The sequence below is a fragment of the Liolophura sinensis genome, chromosome 9 (assembly GCF_032854445.1).
Source record: "Liolophura sinensis isolate JHLJ2023 chromosome 9, CUHK_Ljap_v2, whole genome shotgun sequence".
Classification (NCBI taxonomy): Eukaryota; Metazoa; Mollusca; class Polyplacophora; order Chitonida; family Chitonidae; genus Liolophura; species Liolophura sinensis.
This window is the reverse complement of record NC_088303.1, coordinates 9,297,231-9,318,355: the sequence shown is the minus strand read 5'-3', so window position 1 is coordinate 9,318,355 and position 21,125 is coordinate 9,297,231. Positions and strand designations below refer to the sequence as shown.

The 21,125-nt window shown below is 40.8% G+C and overlaps 2 protein-coding genes across 2 annotated transcripts; both read right to left on the bottom strand.

Annotated features, from left to right (window-relative positions):
- Positions 1–12,727: 12,727 nt before the first annotated feature.
- On the bottom strand, positions 12,728–14,814 carry LOC135475422 (complement C1q-like protein 4). Its single transcript, XM_064755310.1, has 2 exons — positions 14,491–14,814; positions 12,728–13,394 (listed from the first exon to the last, which is right to left on the bottom strand). Exons 1-2 carry the CDS (start codon positions 14,741–14,743, stop codon positions 13,000–13,002), a joined length of 648 nt encoding a protein of 215 aa, XP_064611380.1. The 5' UTR covers positions 14,744–14,814; the 3' UTR covers positions 12,728–12,999.
- Positions 14,815–17,081: 2,267 nt separating this feature from the next.
- On the bottom strand, positions 17,082–18,395 carry LOC135475109 (carbohydrate sulfotransferase 11-like). Its single transcript, XM_064754851.1, has one exon. It carries the CDS (start codon positions 18,174–18,176, stop codon positions 17,082–17,084), a length of 1,095 nt encoding a protein of 364 aa, XP_064610921.1. The 5' UTR covers positions 18,177–18,395.
- Between the last annotated feature and the right edge of the window lie 2,730 nt (positions 18,396–21,125).

Here is a 21,125-nt window from a genome sequence, read left to right as displayed (position 1 = left end):
GAAAACATAATAAACTGCATATAAAACGGTTAAAATCTGTGAGTTATAGCAAAAACAAATTTTGGAAATTTTCATTGAAAAACCTGGAGATTCTTGTAAAGTATCAAAGTAGGCTACGTATCTAAATCACGATATTAGCCATTTAGCCATGTGTGGCAGCTGTTGGGGGCCTAATGGTGCACGATAAAAATGGTTGTATTCTCCGGACGTTCGCTTTCTTCAACAACGGATTAAAGGAAGGGTGCCGGAGAGAAGGATGAGGTGGTCGGGGGGGGGGGGGGGGGGTAACTCAGTCGCATAGTTTGCTTAACAGTGTTCCAACGGTGACCTCCCCTGACCGGTAAGGATAAGAGTTGCAAATTTTTTTAGTATACTCTCTAAAGGATAACACTTTTAAACCTTCTTGATCGTAATAGATGGTGGTGAAACCAAGATAGTTTTGAACCACTGGCTCAGTGTTTAATCTGTTCTTTTTTACATTAGGCGATCAATAATATTTACAATATATGTTCATATTCCACGTGCAAATGTATGGCATTATGTACTTGTTTATCCCGATCCATTTCATGAAAGACTTACAAGTACATCAAGGTATTTCTTGCCATTGTATTCGGTACGGTTACTGAATGGATTTCTAGGTTCAGGTGGGTCCTTCGAAGAACACTATCTAATTATGTAGTTATGTAATTATGTCCGTTCTGAAAGCTTGTTCTTTGAATCTGTATGTTCGCATGGGTTTAATTTGTTCCTTCTAACAGTGTTCCTGTCATTACACCAATGTGTTTCCTTACAGTATAATTTACCCACACCAGGGCAAACAATACCTGGCCTGTCCCCTTCAAGCGATCGCCAGGTAAGGTAAGTGTTAAAAATAGCGATTGTAAAGTTTATAACCAGGTATTAAAAACATACAAAACTCCATATCATGTGAGATGTTTACATATTAAACAGGGGACATTTGATATGTAAAAATGTGACATATTTAAGAGGTTTAAGATTATTTGACTATTTGTGCTTATTATCCATCATATGATTATGAAATCATTTCACATGTTTACTATGATAAACACATCTTTCATACTCATCTTTTATCATGTTGCTAAATATAGTTCATATGGATAAACACCAGTCCATGTTTATAAACTGTTACTGAAATGTGCTTATAAAAAATGCCTTTTTAATGTGTATTTATTTATTTTTTTATTTGATTGGTGTTGGATTTTCAAGAATATCTCACTTTTAATGCGAGGAGCAATTTCACTTTTAATGTGACCAGCAATATCACGGGAGGAAACCGGGCGGAGCACATACCATTTATGTGTATTGTAAACCGTGGGAATTCCAAATCAGTAGTATGGAAAAAATCTCAGTATATTTTACTGACGCGGACCTCTTCCGTTGGAATCCCTTTCACTGAGTTCTGCATTTTGACCATGCTCGTGCATACCTTAGTGGCCTATCTATTTAACATTTTTGTAGTAATTGTATATACAGTATCCATATCTTATATAGCATCAGTATCCACATCACATATTGACAAGTCATCAGTATCCATATCACATATTGACAAGTCATCAGTATCCATATCACATATTGACAAGTCAGTCCTTATAATAAGCACAGCCATTTCTAAAGTACTGTTTAAGTGAAAATGCCATATATGATAAATACTCTAAAATGGAGGCAGCTTCACATATTCATACCAGGAATGTAAACACGACACGAATATGAGCTGTGTTGCTGGATTGTATCACATTTATATTGGCGTTTTGGACTTGGGTCGAACGTAGTCGATGTCACCTGCGGAGTGTGGTATATGTCGCGTGAAGTCACAAGTAGATAGGTGATTAGAATCTACAGCTTTTCTCATGGCAAAATGAAGGCCATTATGGATAGCCATAGTCCTAGATAGTCATAGTCACACCTGTGGATATTGACACAGCATTATAGAATAGAAAATTCCATAAACCTATAATAGATTTTCGTTCAGGAAAACATAGGCACAGAAGGCACTCAGAAGGACAGCTGGCAAAACAACGAAGCGTACAAGCCAGGACCACCGGAGTGACAAATGATTATCTAAGAAATCGGAACTTCAAAGCTAAACTCGAAAAATCTTTATCTGAGAGACACTCTCTATATAGAACGGAACTCCTCTATCGAGAGTTTTAAGCCAACCTTTATTTAACATTATGAAAAACGGGCTGGCAAATGAAATAGATGGAAACTACCCAGAAGCAGAACAGTCATTGTTTGCTGACGGCAATATGGAAGACAGGCAAATCTACGAAGAAAATAACAAGTGCTATTCAGAAAACATTAAACACAATATCAAACTGGGCCAATAAATGGAAATTTAAATTCTCCACCACTAAAACAACAGCCACTGTTTTCACAAACTGAAGAAAACTATTAATATCAAAAAGCGAGCTTTTGAAGAAATCGTGACAATACCATCCATCTATAATGACGAACTGGTGAATCACCGTACGGATGAATGCCTTGACGATACTGAATATGTTGATCGTCATATGGACACATTCCAGCAGGTGAAAGATTCCTTGTACTGTCAGCGGCGTAACCAGTGACCAGCCTTACCAAAGGACAAATCCTCAATCCACCTGGAAGAAGGGAGGACAGGGACTTATGATGATTTCCTTTGGATCAATAATGATGACAACAATAAGATCTGGGTTTTTAGTACCATTAAAAACTTGAAGTGCCTTTCGACCCGTCTAACAGTGTATGGAGATGGAATCTTTTTTGCATCGCAGCACCTATTTTTGCAGGTCTACACGCGCCATGGTTTTGTTGAAGGATAGATGTTTCCCCTTGTCTATAGTTTCCTGCCAGACAAATCTCAAGCCACTTATGAACGTCTCCTTCGTTTCTGTTTACTTTCGTACGTTAAGGCACAAGAACATAACGTTGATATCCACTCAGACCGGTTTAGATGGACTATGAACAAGCCACCCACAATGTCGTCCAAGAGGTATTTCCAAATACAGAGGTCAAAGGATGCTTCTTCCATTTTACTCAGTATATTTGGAGACAGGTGCAGACAGATTAAGACTCCAAAGCATCTACCACACAGATACAGAGATTGAGATTGCCAACTAACAACCTAATACAGAATCAGCCATCAAGCTGGCCCACTCTAAGTCACAGAAACCTGGATGGACGGCCAATCTCCACCATCTGTGTGGGATCATCATAACAACGACGGTGCCGCCACCCATTTCAAAGGATGGCATTCGAAGCTGAACAAGGCGGTAATGAAAGCCCATCCTACCTTGGAAGTTATCATTATATATATTAAAGAAGGAACAAGCAGCCAACGAAGTAAAACTTATGCAGCTAGAAGTTGGAGCACAGATGATCAACATTAGAAAGAAAAGACAGTTCCAACGCATTGACGAAAGAATTTCCAGCCTCAAATGCCAGCTCGCCAGTAACATGAAATCACCTATGGAATACATAGATTTTGTTTCCTTTTTGTTACATATGTACAGATTACTGTTAATTCTCATGGTACCATTAAACAAACTTAGAAATCTCAATATGTCTGTCTACTCATTTTTCTCTTCATGTTTATCAAGCCCCCTATGTGTTAATCCTCTTAAGTGACCCAGGAGATAACTTGGGCGTTCGCATTTCACCTTACCGATTTTACTACTAAGGTGAAACCCGTTGCCGCTAGGTCACCATGCATAACGTTGCTGTCTGCAGTGGTAACATTACATCTTTGGTGTGATTCGAGCGACAGATAACACAACACGGTCACGGAGAGCTCTTTAACAGCGTATTATCTTCATTAGATAAACTCAATGTTCTGAAAAAATATACAGAAACAAACACATTAAGAATTTGTGTAGACAATTACAAGCAATATACAAACATTTTCATCAGATTAAATGAATTTAATATCATGGATCAATCAACATTTCATTTTAATATTATAAATATCACAATAAAACTAAATAGTTGCTAAATGTCATGTTCGATTTAAATACAACTACATGCACTTTGATTGAACACCTTTTATGATTTCTGATATAAATATAACACAATAAAAGTGTGAACAAACTTGTCACTCTAAGAATCACACCAAAATACTACATCACACAGTAATCAGATAATTTCAGTGCATCGTACAAAATTGTCTGAGTAACTTAAGCTTAAGAACGTAGAAATGTAGGATCTCCCGTGACCCTGTGGAATCAAATTTATTAAACGAGAGTTGACAAGTTTCGTTTGTTTCGAGGCCTCTGGCTTTTATGACTCGAGGTTAATAAATTTGATACTACAGGGTCACAAGTTTAGAGACTCTGTTTATCCCATCAATGGAAGATTTAAAAAAGTACAAAATTATTCCCCAAATCAGCGAGAATATTTTGTCTTCTTTCTCTGCTTGCACAAGCACGTGCAACAATGCGGAGGAATTTAAGTATGTGACGTCAGTCATTCGTGTTTTAAACCAACCACAACATTTATACGCAAGATCAAATATACACCAACCAAAAGAGTTCAGCGCAGGAGGCTTTACTCTCGCAAGTTTGGATAGGATTTCTAAATTATCATCTATATACATTAACACACAGCAGCCAACAATTGATTTTAAACACTTTACGAACGTGCCCGTCAAGGAAAGACTCCGAGACGTCCCGGGAAAAGCAGTCAGGAGTGTAGCACTGCCATTTCCAAGACATGTATGGTTACAGTCTACATTTCTTCGGACGACTGTGGGGACTGGATTACACTAATACGACGGTATTTAGCGGGTGGATATTCGTCGTCTTTATTGTGATTGTGGATATGGATGATGTGGGATCCACCAAAGATCGGTCCCCGAAGGTGCACTTGACCTGATTTCCATCTTCGATGCACTGTCTTGGGTGCAAGAAATTGAACTAGTACTGGCTAAATTTTGACTAGTGTTACTTGTGGTAAATGCGGTGACCGGAGTAAAAGGACGAGGTTGGGAGGGTACTGACAATAGAACTGAAAATTTTGGATATTTCGCGTTGCTGGCTTTTCGAAATTAGGTACAGTAGACACATTTGTATCGTAGACAAATTCCTGTACGTTGTATGTTTACGGGTGCTATACCTGCAGTGGCCACATGCGGTACCCTTGGTGTTGTTGCTGGTGCGATTTTACATAATCGGCGAGGTTAAAGCTCAGCTATATAATGGCTCTTTGTGCAGGTGTTCTAACCCTTGAGAATTTTACGGAATCTGTGTGGCTTTTTGTCTCTCACACACCGTGTAAACACACTAAAAAGACATGCTCCGGATACCTAGACTGCGCAAGGCAGAGAGCATTCAACGTACTAAATATGACTAGTTCATTGGGCATATGTAGGTAACAGTTAGTAATAGATTTTAACAATACATGGACTGATTTAGACTGCATGGTACAGATAGTGTTATAATGACATTAAATACTATCTCACACTTACTTGTGCAGCATAGTTTATTTACATGATTGGTGCTTTACACCGTACTCAAGAATATTTTCCTTATATGACGGCGTGTACAGCATAGTAAAATAAACAATACACAACATTCATTCGTGTTTTTTTTTCTCCCGTTTTTCTGGTTTGATCTCCAGTGGTACTTCATCCAATGCCCCCCCCCCCCCACACACACACACACACACCGCGCAGCTTTCCCAATTTTGCCAGATTAGCTTTTGTTCTCGAATTACGCGCTTCAAGCCCCAGTGCTTTTTTTACTTTGAAGTGTGGTTCTTTGGGGTAATTAGTCTCGTTATTGTTGTTAGCTTTGCGTACTTTGAAGAAAATCTAAAAAATAAGTGAAACTTAAGTACTGAATTGTGCTGATTTTCATGCGTTATAGTTATTTTGCTTTCGTTAGGTTTGCTTGCTTTAACAAAAAATATTCTTAAAACTAGTTTTAGTTACGTTCAGCATGTGCACCTCTCCTAGGCATTAGATCTGTCTTATGTTTGTCTGTACAGCATTGTTAAGTCACGCCCTGTTAGCCTTTTTGCGCGTTGGCGAAAGTGGCGCTGGCCTTTCGTCCTCGCTCAACACATGTAGGGGGAAATTCAGTCAAATGTAGGTGTAATATGTCTTGATGGTAGATTGTATACTAATTGTAGATGTCTTTAATTATTTTGATGGAATTATTTTGTGCATAACTCTATGGAAAATTCGTTCCTTAGGGCGTGTTTCCGATGGAAATGTAGGATCATGTCAGCAGTTCTTCCCAGGATAGGTGTGATGTTAAGGAGTGTAGGGTACAAAGGCCTACGTCACGATTACAGGGTCCTAATAGGTGCTTCTGTCAGGGGTAGGGTATTATTCGCCAATTATCGTTCCAGAAACTGAACGTAAGCATAAAAGTCGCTCCAGGCGGCGGCTACATTTAGACGGCAGGTATCCCCCGGGTCTAGTTCATCATGTAGTGACTATGATAGTGACACGGAAAGTGCTTGTCTTAGCTCTCTGGTGCAGAGCGTCGTCGTAATCGACATACTCATCTGCCTGTTAAATTAGTATCTTTCGATATATGTGGTTGGATCTACGTAGATGGGTTGAGGCATTTCAAAGAAATTTACGTGGTAGGGGTCTATGACCAGGTCCCGTGGAGTGCGGCATGAAATACGCCGGTTGTTAAAAGATTTTATACGGCGTTATGGTAAACGTGATCCTTCTGGTGTAGTTCTTCGACGGCTGTTTCTGTGGAGCGAGGAAAAAGATAGAAGCCCTACAAGATTTCACCAATCGTTGTTTGACTTTGGCAACTGAGCGATATTCGGGTGCCCTGCAGATATGATACAAAGGATATAAAGCAGGTTGAGGTCCAATGAGGGTCCTAACTCGACCAGGATGGTGCCCTGGGGTCGTCTTACGTGGGATGATGTGATCTCTCTGATAACGAAGCCGATCCCATGACCCTGTGGCTGGGGGAGGTGGCGGGGAGGAAAACAATATGTTTTAGATGCTGCGGTCCCTACTATTTGACATCCCATATTATTGGGGTTTGACTTCCTTACGGCTCACAGATGTGTGCTTGATTTATGTAGGAATATGTTGGTGACAAGGACAAACCTGTCTATCAGTCTAGTGCGTATTGGGAAAAAAGGATGGTTTGATAAGGTATTGTATTGACTATAGGCGGTTAAATTCGGTGACTGTCAAAGACGCCTAGGACTGATGATTGTCTGAATACTCTAAGTGGGTCAGAGTATTTCCCCACGTTGGATTTGGCCGCAGAGTATTAGCAGATTGGGATGGTGTAAGGCGACATTTATCACTATTAAAGTTTGTTCTGTTAGAGCATGTCAGGGTGAGCTTCCACCTTTGTAATACGCCAGCGACCTTTCAGAAGGCGACAAATCATGCACTGAGAAGGTTAACTATAGGAAGGACACTGTGGCCTTCTTGGGCGATGATATGGTTGTAGATAAGACTTGGTGGGCTAGTTAACCTCCCAGGCGATTTTCAGCGGCCTACAGAATCAGTTAAAACTAAAACCGAGAAAACGTGAGTTGTTTTAGAAGGAAATAGATTTTCTGGTAGAAAAGTGAGCTCGGAAGGGGTAAGTGTAGTTGATAGCAAGCTCGATGCTGTCGCTAAGTAGCATTTACCCTGGATTAGGAGAGGCGTAGAAACCACCATCGGGAATTTATTCCAGGTCTAGACTGTGGGCTAAACCGTTGTATGCGCCGACTGGGCCTAAGACTGTATTGTTTATGTTGGGGGAGCGGGCTAGAGTAGGAGAGGGGCAAAGGGCCTTAAGGATGGTAATGAACTAACAGTAACCTATGGCAGATATGTTTCGACCCCTGCTCAGCGTCAATGAGGCTTGGGGTAGGTTTGACTTGGACGGAGACAACTTTGTAGCGTTAGCCGTCAATCATCAGTCGGGTCATGCGACTAGTAGGATGGTGACTGAGAATGTGACTCGCGAGTCCCGTAGTTTATAAATGGTTAATGCTGCCGTGGAGTCGGGATTTAGAGACCCGCTGGGCGAGAGTACGGCGGCTGGCCAGTGAGATAGTGTAGTGTAGTGATAGTGAGATAGCGGACACGTTATATAATCCATTACACTGTACCTGGACACAGAGTTTTCGAGGGAGATTTCAGAGCTGGATAGTATAACCTGATGGCATTGTGAAATAGGGGTTAGGGGGTGTAAGTGCCGTGCAGTGGGCACATCCGGATATAGTGCCTGTTTTTCAGTGGGTGCACAATGGTGTGCAACCGGATCGGTTGCTTTGGATAGTAGGATAACTAAGCACCTGTGTCTGTGCAAGTCGCAGTTGTGGGTGAAAGGCGTATGACTGGGACTATGGGTCATATGGAAGCGGGTAGTGCCCGGTTGGCCGCTCAGTTAGGTCCCCCACCTATCCTGGGGATTATCAGTTTTAGGTAGGAATTTGGATGGGCTAGTAGGTGGGTTCTTTCTGTTTTATTCTCGTAGGTACGGATGATCTTCTGGACGAAGAGGACGACCCTGGGGTCACTGGTCAAGTGGTTGTTGCACCACACACATACATCGTGTGGGGGAGTAAAATATTCCAGCCATTGGAGGAGCTCTTCTCCTAAAACCAGCTTTGCCGGTGCTCCGGTACTGCCACCCTGTGAGATGCAGTCCTGCTGGTGGGGCGGGTCCGGACTGTTGACATGATCTGAGAGACAGACTGGCTGCCCACGGCCGTAGAAACCTAGAAGACATTCCAAGGCTGTTTTAGGGAACAATGGAGCTGGCGCACGTGGTGGTGGGGTTTGGTATACCCAGAGAGTGTGCGCAGGACCGGAGTGAGTGTCGTACGGATCGACAGTTACGTTTTGCGGTGGGAGTGGATCCCAGTCATGCCTTGATCTTGGGAGGCGCATCCTGGGAGGCGCTACTAGAGCTGACAGTTTTTGCATCATCCGCGGTGCGTTGGCATCTCGACATGACTGGACTTACGTTACCCTACTACCGCTCACACTGACTTCCAGGAGACGACTTTGAGGCGTCAATTGCAGCCGGTTGTTACTCAGGGCCTACTAGTCGTCATTTCAAGTGAAAATTCTGCTTCGTCACTCGCTATTGCCGGGGGTCCTATGCCGTGACTTCCCGAGGGTTTTACCGCCTTGCCGCAACATGTAGATTTGGGCCGTATCATGGTGCATTCCCACACCTTCCTCCCAGTGCGGACATCGTCCTACCACCCTCTGGGATTTGGTTGCCACGTTCCAGACTGCCACATTGAGCAGAACACAGCTGACAAAGCAACGAAGCCTACAAGCCAAGAGCACCAGAGCGACGATTGATACTGTCTGCTGAACCTCTGATAAGCCCCGTTGCTGTTAGGTCATCATGTACGACAGCACTATTGTCTCAATGGTTTCGTGGTGAAAAAAGTCCGGGTCCGCTTCCATCACGGGGTAGCAGTTAAAACAGATTGAATGTGAAATTAGCTTTATATTATTCCCAGGATGACAGGATATGGAGTCAATATATTGTTTTATGTCTGTTTGTAAAATGTATCTGTTACAACTCTGTTTTCCCTACCGGTTAAACGTTCACATAGAAAAGGCGTTTTGTTACGACTGGTTTCAAGTATAAATTTTATGTGAGAATCAAGGTTTTTAAATATGTGAAGAAAATCAATTACATTTCCCTTTTCCGTATTCCAGATAAGAAAGAAGTCGTGGAGTTACCCTTTGAAGCGATCGTATACTTAATACACCCAGCTTATCTTAAATGTTTGGATACTTCGAAACAAACGACTTTTTTGACTCTCGTTTAATAAATTTGATACATAATTTCCGTCAAGGGATATCCTTTATCCGTCAAGTTGAAGAAAGAGAAATGGCAAGTGTACGTAGTACTAGTATGAGAGCGTTTGTGGACCATGGACTGTACTTGACTATTATAAAACGCAATGAACTGGTCTTGATTCCTATGTTTAACAAAATTCTTTGTTAAGTATATGACATTGAACAACAATCAATCAAATCATTATCTAACATATTCTTTCATATCTTGATCTTAAGCCTTACTTTTTTGGATTCTTTGCGTCCAAACCTGTATCTTTTCAGCAAATTTTAAATAAGCTGTTCAAATCTGAACAAGTTAAGCGCACGAAGACGATACAGAAATAGAAACTAAAGCCTATATTCAATGATAACCGAAACTGAGCATACAAAGTCTATTGCCTTGACAACCTCGGGAGACCATACAGGTAGTTTGTACATGTTTACTTGTACTTGTTTCACTTTGCTATTTCATTACTTCATGTTTTAAAGAAATCAGACAAAATCCTTACAAAACAATATAATAGGGTTGCTCTACACCGTTAGTCTTGACCTGCTTATTTAAGATCTCCTCCCCTGGCCTTAAATTACCAAATAATGGTCTTTGTATACTACAGTATTTATGTAAGTTTAGACCGCCGCGGATATCAAACCATCGCTACAAAGCGTTGAAGCACAACTCCAGTACTCGCTGGATTCAGGACACGGCTGAATGGGGCAATGGTCACGGAGCACTGGGACTGTGTAATCTCAAAATCTCGTACTCTCGCACGTAACTTGCAGTTCGCGTGATGGTCTGATAGCAATAGCAGAGAAACGTCTGAGCACGTCATGCCATGTAGAGGTCAGTGTTCTTTGTGTGTTGTTGTTGCTATTTAGTATGTGTCTGTTATTGTTAGTTTGTTTGTTTTTGTTTGTTTGTTTTGGGGGTGGGGTGGGGGGTGGGGTCTTTTTCCTCACCGTTTTGATATGTGGCTCACAACCGTTTAGCCTTCATATCCATACAGGTTCACTACTCATGATAATGGGTTATATACTATGTGTCAGTTTCAGATCACAGCCTCGCATTTTCTATTCTTCTGTCATTTTACTCTGATTCACTCTCTGCAGGGATTGCTAACTGAAGCCTGGCTTTTGGCCTTAGATCAGTAAGATATGGTGATCAAGTTGTCATTGCTTTCGCTAAGTTTAGGAATGTTCCAGTCCACGCAGACTCCGAAATAGCCCATATACATAAAAACCAGTCTGATGCCTGGTCTAATCTATATCTGAGTCTAATAACAAAAAACAGACCACGAGAGATCTACATGGATGCAATACATGGCTTTGGTTACAGCCATCATTTGTGCTCCCCCCCCCCCCAGCTCACATTAAAGAGCACTAGTTTGAATATTCCATATTCCGAAGATACAGTTTATATTGTGTAAATATGTGGGTGTTTATGTTAGATAGGGCGTCCCCACGTTAATCGTCTGGTGGATATCAAAAAATGACTCAAAATTATAATCGCGCTGACTTAGAATTATAGTCATATTTCTTCTGCTTTAAGGTGCTAATAAATCTAATGTCTTCTGTCGTGTACAACAGTCTAATTTCAGGTGGACAAATTGACGTCTTCCTGTCCATATAGTTCCGTCTCACAAAAACAAGAAATAGTACCCTTACGCTCCTTTACCTCACATCAGACGAAATACTCCTGTTTTCATTTGACAACAACGGATTCGCTGGGACGTGTATAGTGCCGTACTCAGCAGATACGTGTCTGTTGACCGTGATATCTACCTTTGTTCGAATGTGACAACAATGAGCTCATCATTGAAGAGATTGCCCTAAATACATCGATCTTCTGCACTGAATGGGTGGTGCAAGATAAATTGGTTACTTAATTATTCAGTGGCTATGGTATGTAGGCTGTTTACCCTTCCAGGATCGGTGCACTATAGCTTTGGTTTCGCACAATCCTTATAAAGAAAAACCCATTTCTTCGCCACCTAAGGCTATGTTTAAGTATAAAACACCTGTAGGTTTAACGACGTGATTTTTTAATAGTCTTAACAGTTGGATGTTATGTTGAGCTATTAACTGCTCTTGCAATGATGCTTTTAACCTTGGCCTCCGGTATAACTATAAGGAGCTTAACATTCAATTATCAGTCTTCGATGTTTGGCGTTACGTTTGCAATGGAAACGATTACAGGGTTATTCATGAAAGAGCAAAGACTTACATGTGACTTAACTTTCAACTGAAAATGCTGAACATCTTTTAATAAGTTGAAAATATATGTGTGTAACAATTCAAAAAAGCACAAAGGCTGACTTATTCATATAAAGTATTGATGTCAAATATAATTCAGTTTTCTACATTGTTGTTCAGTGTTAATGCTTAATATTGCCAGTTCTAACGAACGGTGCACGGGAGAAATATGCTTTCACCAACTCGCTCAAATGCCATTCAACACGCTGAAGTTACACCTCTGTCTTGTACCAACAACGCTGCTACAACAGTTGATACATTCCCATGTTCTAAAACAGATTTCTTGTGAAGCAGATACATGAAACAGTGTCCACAGAACGTTTGAAAACAGTAAAACTTCTGTGAAAACTGTTTTTGTCGTTTTGCGACTTTAGGTTCAGGACCGCAGGTAATATTTGCGTGTAGGCTATTTGGTGTTGTCTCACTGAACATGAGGCTTCACGAGATTTCACTATCTCATGAGCCAAAATTTCTTGCTTCAACAAATAAATGATACCTTATATTAAAACCTGCTATCTTGAATATAGTTGTCAATCAGAGAGTCCTGTGTCGATGGTCCTTCATCTTGAAAGTTTACATTCCAATAAAAGTTGTCAATTGGGCCACCAACAGCCGCATAACAAGCATGCATACGTTTAAAACGTCGGATAAGAAAGGTCTATCCAATTTATTCGATATTTCAACAGAAGATATTGCTTGATTGGTAAACAGATCTTAAGATTCAAAGTTTTTCTGGTGGATTTTCACTTACATAAAGTATTTAAGAAGAGAGACAGTCTGCAAAGGTTTACACTTAACGCTCACATATGACACAAAGGGTCATTGAAAGACGATAGGCTTGAATTGTTCGATTTAACTCACAGAATGACTTCACTTTAAATGATTATCACGTGGCTGTAATACAATGTGATCCATCTCTATTGAAAATTCGAACAACAGCACATAATTTTTCTTTTTAACATTGGTGATTAGATCTGTTGAACAAGATGGCCTCCAAATGTACTCCACATTCTGTGAATGTTAGAGCCAGTACTGAGATGAAGACGGACAAACACGCGATCATCCTTGTTCAGCTGCAGCAACACTGAATTTCCACCAGATCCGAAATATGTCACTGCTCCAGAATAAATTTTCATGGCTGACACGCCAGCGGCCATCAGTTCTGTCTCGATTCTCTCCCCTGGTTCACTGAGAATGGTCACCTCAAAATGGTACAGGCCGGACACTGGACACCTAAACTCGCTGGTCACCGGATCGTAGGCGTTGCCTAGGTTCGTGACGACGTCGGAGAAAGCTACCTTTTGCTGCTTGGTAAGGCCCCTGATGTGTGGCTCTACTCTGGCCGAGAAGGCGATCAAAGGGACTGTGAAGAGCAAGAATACAGCTGTATAATGTAACAGTGCTGTCTAATGGGAATGTACAGACACATCTACATCCGTTATAACACAACACCAAAAAGACAAAGTAAGAAACCAGTAACTGTAACTTTTATAACTGTAACTGTAATATTGTTGAATGAGTCAAATGAAAAAACAGAGATCAACCACTGAGCCACCATTCCATTAGACTTCCATGCGAAACCCTTAGAACACACGACCAACGAGGTTCGAATTTCAAATTTACAACGGTGGAAGTGGTTGTTGGCATTCCGTCAGAGCATCTGTGAGATATCAGTAATCTACATCTAGTCATATGATACACGGCTTTATGGACCATAGTTTGTTATAATGATTTCGTTCACTGTATCATAATTTTTGTTTCACTTTATCCGTATAATATATTGTCGTCATATGACTGAAAAATGTTAAGTACGACTTTGAACCCCAAGCACTCACTCACTCACTCCCGCACTCCCTATAATATCAAATTAGCTATTTTATAGGTTTAATACCATACACTTCTTCCTATTAAATGAAATGTGGTTTACGTAATGAGAAGAAATGCCTTGACAAGGAAGAAACAATACAGCCCATTAGCCTTTCTCCGTAAAGGAATCATTGAAGATATTTTAGATGCAGTTTTCTTTCGTTTTTCCGATGAGCCTTACTCCCGCGGATAGACAGCCCGTACATACACATGCCACGTAGCAAAGTGTTTGTTTTGGTCTTACTTAACCGGGTTAACGCTATATGTATTATTCAGTTTTCCCATTATCAGTCAGTTTTATAGGTGATGAAAACCAGGGTAAACTGATAGGAGCATATTCCTATATCCCTTGTACAAGACAGATCTTATTTCAAGCTTTATGGGCCTTGGTGGAAATCTGATGCGGAGAAAACCATGCAGTATCCGAATGAATGGTCAAGCGAGAGCCCCGCGCTCCACAGTAACCCGTGCGTATAGAACTTCTTGATAAAATAAGCAACAAAAATAATTAAGGAATATTCTCTGTAAAAGACAGAGTATTTTACATGTAATATCTGACACTTTGCCGGGACAAACATTTGACGCGAACATACCTTTCTCGTTCTTTGCAACCTTTTCTTCCAGTTTCGCAAGTCGAGTCTCGACATTTTCTTGCAGTTTGACTCTCTGTTCAATTTCTCGTATTAAAACCTGAGTCACGATGCCGACAGTGTCACACGAGGTGGACAGTTGCGAGCTTAATGAGGACAGGATTTCTGTAAAAGCATTACTATCACTTTGTGCGCCATTGGTGAACTGTATAGCAAGAGCCAAGGATGCAATCAGTCCAAGAATTCCCCGAGCCATCTTATCACGCTAGTAACACTGTTACCGGTAACACCCTTATGCTCTCACTGACTGTGAAGCAGTGAGAAGCGGCGATCATTTGTATGTTCATGTACGAAGTAGACCGTTACAGAGTTGCCTCAGGACACTAGAATATCCCTCCCACGTAACTCGGTGGTTGGGTGTGTGTGTGTGGGTGGGGTGGGGGGGGGGGGGGTGACTTGTAACATAAAACCGACATGTATGGTGGTGTAGACATACCATAAGTATGTTTATCCCATAGCTTGCAAGTGTCAGTCATATAAGAACAGTAACGTAAATTTTCAATATTCCACGAGTTATATAAATAAACCGCAACTTTCATTGACAAGTTTATCCCATGAAAAAGTACAACTGTACACCGGACTACTTCTATTCTTTGTTGCCGTTAAACAAACGAGGCTAACGATCACTTACTACACGGTAATGCCGGTTTCCGTCGGTTTCTTGGTACCAAACGGTTCACTTTATTTTGGACACTGGATAGGCATAAATTTTATCTTCATGAAATGTAAAAACTAGTAAATTTTGTTGAAAAGAAAGGATGCGCTAGTAAGCCTAAAAAAAAAGGTACCGGTTCTCGCAAACAATGAACTGGAGTTCAATGACCGCAGCATGCGTCGGTATCAGATTTTCTCGAGATTAAAAATCTACAAACTTTCCTTAGTATTTTGTAGAGTATCAAAGAGTTGTCGCGTGTGTATGAACTGGTCTGCAACTGATCTACCTTAAGATAATTTTTAGATCTAGTCCATTCTGCTTGCCACAACACGATAATTGGTCTCACTGTGAGCCTTTGACAAAACATAAAGTCTACCAACACACGGAATGTCTAAAACAGAACCAAAATCAGGTTTTTGGAAACATCGTAGACACGGTTTTGTTGCAGTCTCGAATGCCCACGATAGTTAGTAAGACCAGAAATAAATTTTGAAGTGAATTGATCGCGTTAAAAGCATAAATTTGAATATTCCATTCAGCATGATTTTCAAAATCATCGCTCCTCGCACCCTGCAAGTCATCGCGGGATGTCACAGAGATATGACATCACTAGATATAGGTCACAATTTTGGAGCCCAATGTTTCGATAAATGAGCAGTTATGAATGCTGATTTTTTTTAACAAATCAAAGCTCGTCGTCTAATAGCACACTAAATAACTGTGTTTTCTGTTAACAGAAATCACAGATTTCCTCAGTGTTTTCTAGAACTATATTTAGCTAAATGTGTGATTTGGCTCCAACCGTTTCACATATATCGATTTCAGTAGGCATCTCATTTACATACTTGCCAAAACGAACATATGTTATCTTCTCTATCAATCTCCTAAATCCGTACAAAAAAAGTAAGTAGGATATGTAATTCGTGAGCCATTATATCAAATTTATTAAACTCGTGATGTAATTTTTTTTGTTCCTTGCCACAGACTGAAAATTACACCACTCGTTTAATAAAATTGATATAATGGGTCACTCATTGTATTTCCTCTATGCACCTCTCTGACGCTTTTTCAGTCTGAATAATTCTTTCGTCACGCATCGACAACAGAATATGGCATGTACGCGCTTCCGTAAACAACGTGAAATTCATACATTCATCTACTGGAGAGATAAGCACATAAACGTCATCAGTGTGTCAACCAATATCATTTGTTATTGTCGCCACAGCCTTACTATGGGCTAAACGTGGAGCAGTGTAAAATTAGCGCTTCGTATCTGCATATGCTGATACGTCATTTGTATTTAAAGCCACTACATAGTTCCGGGTCATGCATGTACATAGTGTCACTTTTCTCCTTATAGCCCTATAGAGACTTTGGTCGTGTAAGGGATATACTCTTGACTACGGGGTCAAACACAGGTCAAATACTTCAAATTAAATCAAATTAAATGAATATAGACTGAACATTTGCTTTTTCATTTGGTTAGACTCTTTAGTACGATGGCACAAATCACATGATTAAATCAATAAATTTAACAGATGTCAATATCTCAAAAAGCAAGTAACTGTTGAGAAAGGTATGCTTTATAGTAAAACGCACAAAACATGCTGATTACAATGAATTCTTCGAAAAGTTTAATTCATATAATACAGTTACTTCAAATGGGGTTAACTTATGCCAGCTGTAGGAGAGGTTGGTGGGTGCGATTCACCTGTTGAATAAGTGGTTGTGTCGCCAAATCATATCAAAAAATGGCTTAAGCATGGAAAAAAATATTAATGGTGACAGAGGGGTAAAGGTTGATTACATACTTGTGTTATATATCCATTGTATTAAAACATACATGCGCGTGAAGTTGTGGAGTAGAATCACCCAGCTGTTATTCTATCCTCAGAAAAGAAAACCCTTTGTTAGATTCTCCCCTGGCCGGCATGATATTTAGCTCTCTGCTATAGCCAAACACTTCAAAATCTGGTCTGAATAGTCTTTTAAACTCGCTAAGATCCTCTGCGGATACAGTTCTGTAGGCTTCTAGTACAGCTTCGTCCCGGTTGGCTCGTCTTTTCCCAGCCTCGGCCATCCTGTTTGAGTGCAGAAGAGATTCAATCATGTCTTTAGAACCCAGGGATTCGTTGGAGAGAAATCTGGCAGGTAAATCATATTCTTTGGCTATCACACCTCTTATCTGCAACGCTCGCCAGAACAGTTTCATGGCTCTTGAAAACGGCATGCATTTTTCTATCTCATTTCTTCGTTGGTACAAGTGCTTGGTTTTGTCAATTATGGTGTCGCTGTCATTTGAATCATCCATAAGGTTAACGTTCAGAAGATGGCTTAAATTCTGAGAATTGATGGTATATTGGGCATCAGCTGCGAAACTCTCCATCTTACCAATAATGTCATACTTCAGTTGGCACGGCTTACAATGATCGTATATGGGCGCAAAATGACCATCTATTAACTTGTGAGTTTTCACAGAATGAATGACAAATTTGACGAACTGGTTAAATGTGACAAACGGTGCACACCCGTCTTCTGTGTATTTCGTGGGAAATAGTTTTGCCACGTGCACTCTAAGCTTAAAATACGCTGTATTAGGAAGAAAGAATTTGTCTATGTAGCAAGAAAAAAGTCTGTAATACGGATTCCTGACAAACAAAATCTTTTTGTAGGATGAGGCAAGTTCCATGATCTCGTAGAATGTCAAGTCAGCAAACGTCTCTAATGCATTACCGTGGGCGTCGTCGGCTGGGATATCGTATGGGCTCCTCTGTGGTCGCAACCCGGATGTAATCTGAAGGACGCGTTTCCAAAATGTAGATCCGATTTTCTCTATCGTACAAAATATGAGTTTACTTCTTCTGTCGACAACGAGATGATTTCTCACAGACATTTCCGAACTGTTCCCTCTATATTCCAGCCAGTCCATGTCCGAGCACGCGGAAAGTAAGGTATCGTGTCGTTGTCGATGCATACCGGAATTCAAGCGGCCTAAGATTTGGTCATTCACAGCGCCAACAACTTTGGTTCTGTTTAGGTACGGCGTCTGTGGAAAAATTAAATTACAAAAACAACAGCGTAAAAATATAATTTGTGAAAACTTTGTTTCGGCTTAGATGAATAAGCCCGAAATTTTGCTTTTCTAAAATACTTATAAGACATTGTCCAAGCTACATTATCCTCGTTTATCTTTTCCAGGTACCATTGATATCTTTATTATATTTTGCTCCTATATTATGGGAAAAAAGTCGCTTTTTTATCTTGTATTACGAAACGATTTAGCCAAAAAAGAGAGATTTTTTTTGCCCCTACACGTTTCTACAGGAGTGAATGATACTACTATTACCATGTGAAAATTTGATTTATTTCTGAAAATTGGATGATTTTTTCAAATAAATCAAAATGAATTTAAGCAAAATGAAAAGGGCACTGTCGTTTTCATTTATTCTATGGATTAGTTGAGTCTGAGCCTAACCCATCAAACGTTGGGTATGACTTACAGAACTTGTGTGTTGTGAGTTACTTGCTTTCCTTTTGGAGAAACTCCAGATATTTGTGACGACGATGGAAAATTATATTACCTGTATAATACGTATAATACGCGGTCTTGATTGGAGGCCTGAAAATCAAAACACGTACATGTAATCAACAAACAAAGAACATTTTAAATGTGATGAGCTTTTATACACACAACTAGCGGGACAATAGCATGGCTGTGCATTTGTCGTGTTTTGCTACACATGACTAGCAAAACTATAACGGGGTTGTACATTTATCGCGCTTTGGTACACATGGCTAGCGGAACAATAGCACAGCAGTTCGTTTCTCACGCTTTTGTGTACACGACTTCTGGAACTAGCATGGTTGTATATGGCTAGTGGAGCTATAGCTTAGCTGTACACACAGCTATAGCTTAACTAAAATGGCTGTTCGTTGTTCACACTTTTGTACACATTTCTAGCCTAGCTTTAGTATGGCTGCAAGTTATTCACGTTTTCGAACACGTGTTCAGAGCATGGCTGTACGTTTTTCATGTTTTTGCACACTTGGCTAGCAGAACTAGCATGACTGTACGTTTTTCACTTTTTTGCACACGTGGCTAGCGAAACTAGCATGGCTGTACGTGTTGTTTTCCAGATCAAAAGACTTTTTTGCACACATCTCCTTCCTATCCTGTGTGTGGTTCAAGCTGAATAGAATCAAACAAATTTCACTATCAGAAAGATGCATCAACATGACGAAGATGTAAGCAAAAATAATGTAAACAAATATAATGTAAACAAACATATAACGTAATCTTAATGGGCTGGCTAAATGCATATATAACAACATTACACTACAGGAATTCAGCTTCACAGCTGTGCGTGTTTCACAGGAGGAGGAAGGTAGTACACCCAGAGGAAACCAGCGACCCACAGAAAGTAACTGGCGAATCGTCGGATGCAATTCTGGCATCTGCCGAAATCCTAATCTGTATATACACATATATTTGACCAGGGAAATGCCATTACCCTACCAATCGCATTGTAATACTCCCCATTGTATGGAGTATATTTTTTTTATTTTTGATAATCATTTGACTAATCATTTGACTAAAGTTTGTCAATGTAAGTGTGTGCAGGACATGCATTGTCAGTCAGTTCGCTGTTTGGATAAGCCTACACATGGCATCGTTATTAATTACCAGTGACGTATGGTCACGTGATAGGGATAGCCTCGAAAAGCATTTGTGGTACCCCTGCAAAGCGAGAGACAGGACGCGACTGTAAGGGACGTTGTAATTCTGGTTTGTTGTGTTCAAAAATTAACACAATTCTGTTAGAACTTGATGGTGTCAGAGAGTTTAGTGAAGCGAGTGCTCCCCAAAGAAATCCTCTTGCACTGCCAGTAAGCGTCGCGTGACGCGAACTGGAAGTAACATGGTGGAGAACCAAAATTTGATTTTGTTGGTACAACAACAACGACGTGCTCTCGTGTTTGGACTGTCACTAGCATGCACTCTCTGACTCTGTTTTGTGTTTCGCTCGATTTCTTTATGGTCGGCGCTGAGTTGACTGTAGCCTGTGACTTATTAACTCCCTCACATTCACACGATCCTATGTTGCCGCGACGTTGTTTTTCTGTGGAGTCCCCGCCACCGTTATTTACCCACTATCTTTTGGGTGGTGATCATTCTTATCACGACGAAAATGAACTGTTCAGTAATAAACGTGCAAATGACCTGTTAAAGGATAACCGTGCGTCTCCATAGACCTCCAAGGACCTGACAACTTCACACGTAAGGCTGCCGCCTTTCACGTACATCTGAATGGCCCTGCCCTGGTATGATTTTCGTCACTACAACCTGTTCAGCACTGGAAGACGCCTTTCGCCAACGATACCTGGGTGCCGATTCTCAATCAAATGCTCAGTTACTTGTGAACGCGGAGCTTTTCCATAAGTTACGCCTCACTGCCGACCAGTCCCTGGACTATTTTCAAGGATCTTTCGCTGAGAAGGCCCTCAAACTCAAGAAAACTGATCGTGACATTCCACAACGTTTTATTGAATTGTTACCATGCAAAATAGCCTTTTGTACGGGCTAATAACCCTGTCTCCCATCTCGACGCCCTTTCCACGGCTAAAATGGGTGAGGCCTATGGACACCGATCGACGCCTGAGATATCTCGTGATACCACACCCTCCTACCATCCAGGATACTTCACCTGCAGCTTCTGTCGCTGCTGTACAAGCTCTTCGGGCGCAGATTTCCGATCTGACTCGTGATTTGTCTTCTCTGCGGGCAGATTTGAATAAACAGCCGCCACCTCAGCAACCTTTCCTGCCACCGCCCCAAATACCACTTACTAGTCCATCCGCTGTCCCTAAAGGTCCGATTCAGCGCTTTTTGTGTCGTGGCACTGGTCACCCTAAGAGGTTGTGT

Coding starts and splice junctions, on each gene's coding strand:
- LOC135475422 (XM_064755310.1), bottom strand. CDS start 14,743: ATGGCTCGGGGAATTCTTGGACTGATTGCATCCTTGGCTCTTGCTATA. Junction 13,395..14,490: donor GGTTGCAAAGAACGAGAAAG/GTATGTTCGCGT, acceptor TGCTCTTCACAG/TCCCTTTGATCGCCTTCTCG.
- LOC135475109 (XM_064754851.1), bottom strand. CDS start 18,176: ATGCATCGACAACGACACGATACCTTACTTTCCGCGTGCTCGGACATG.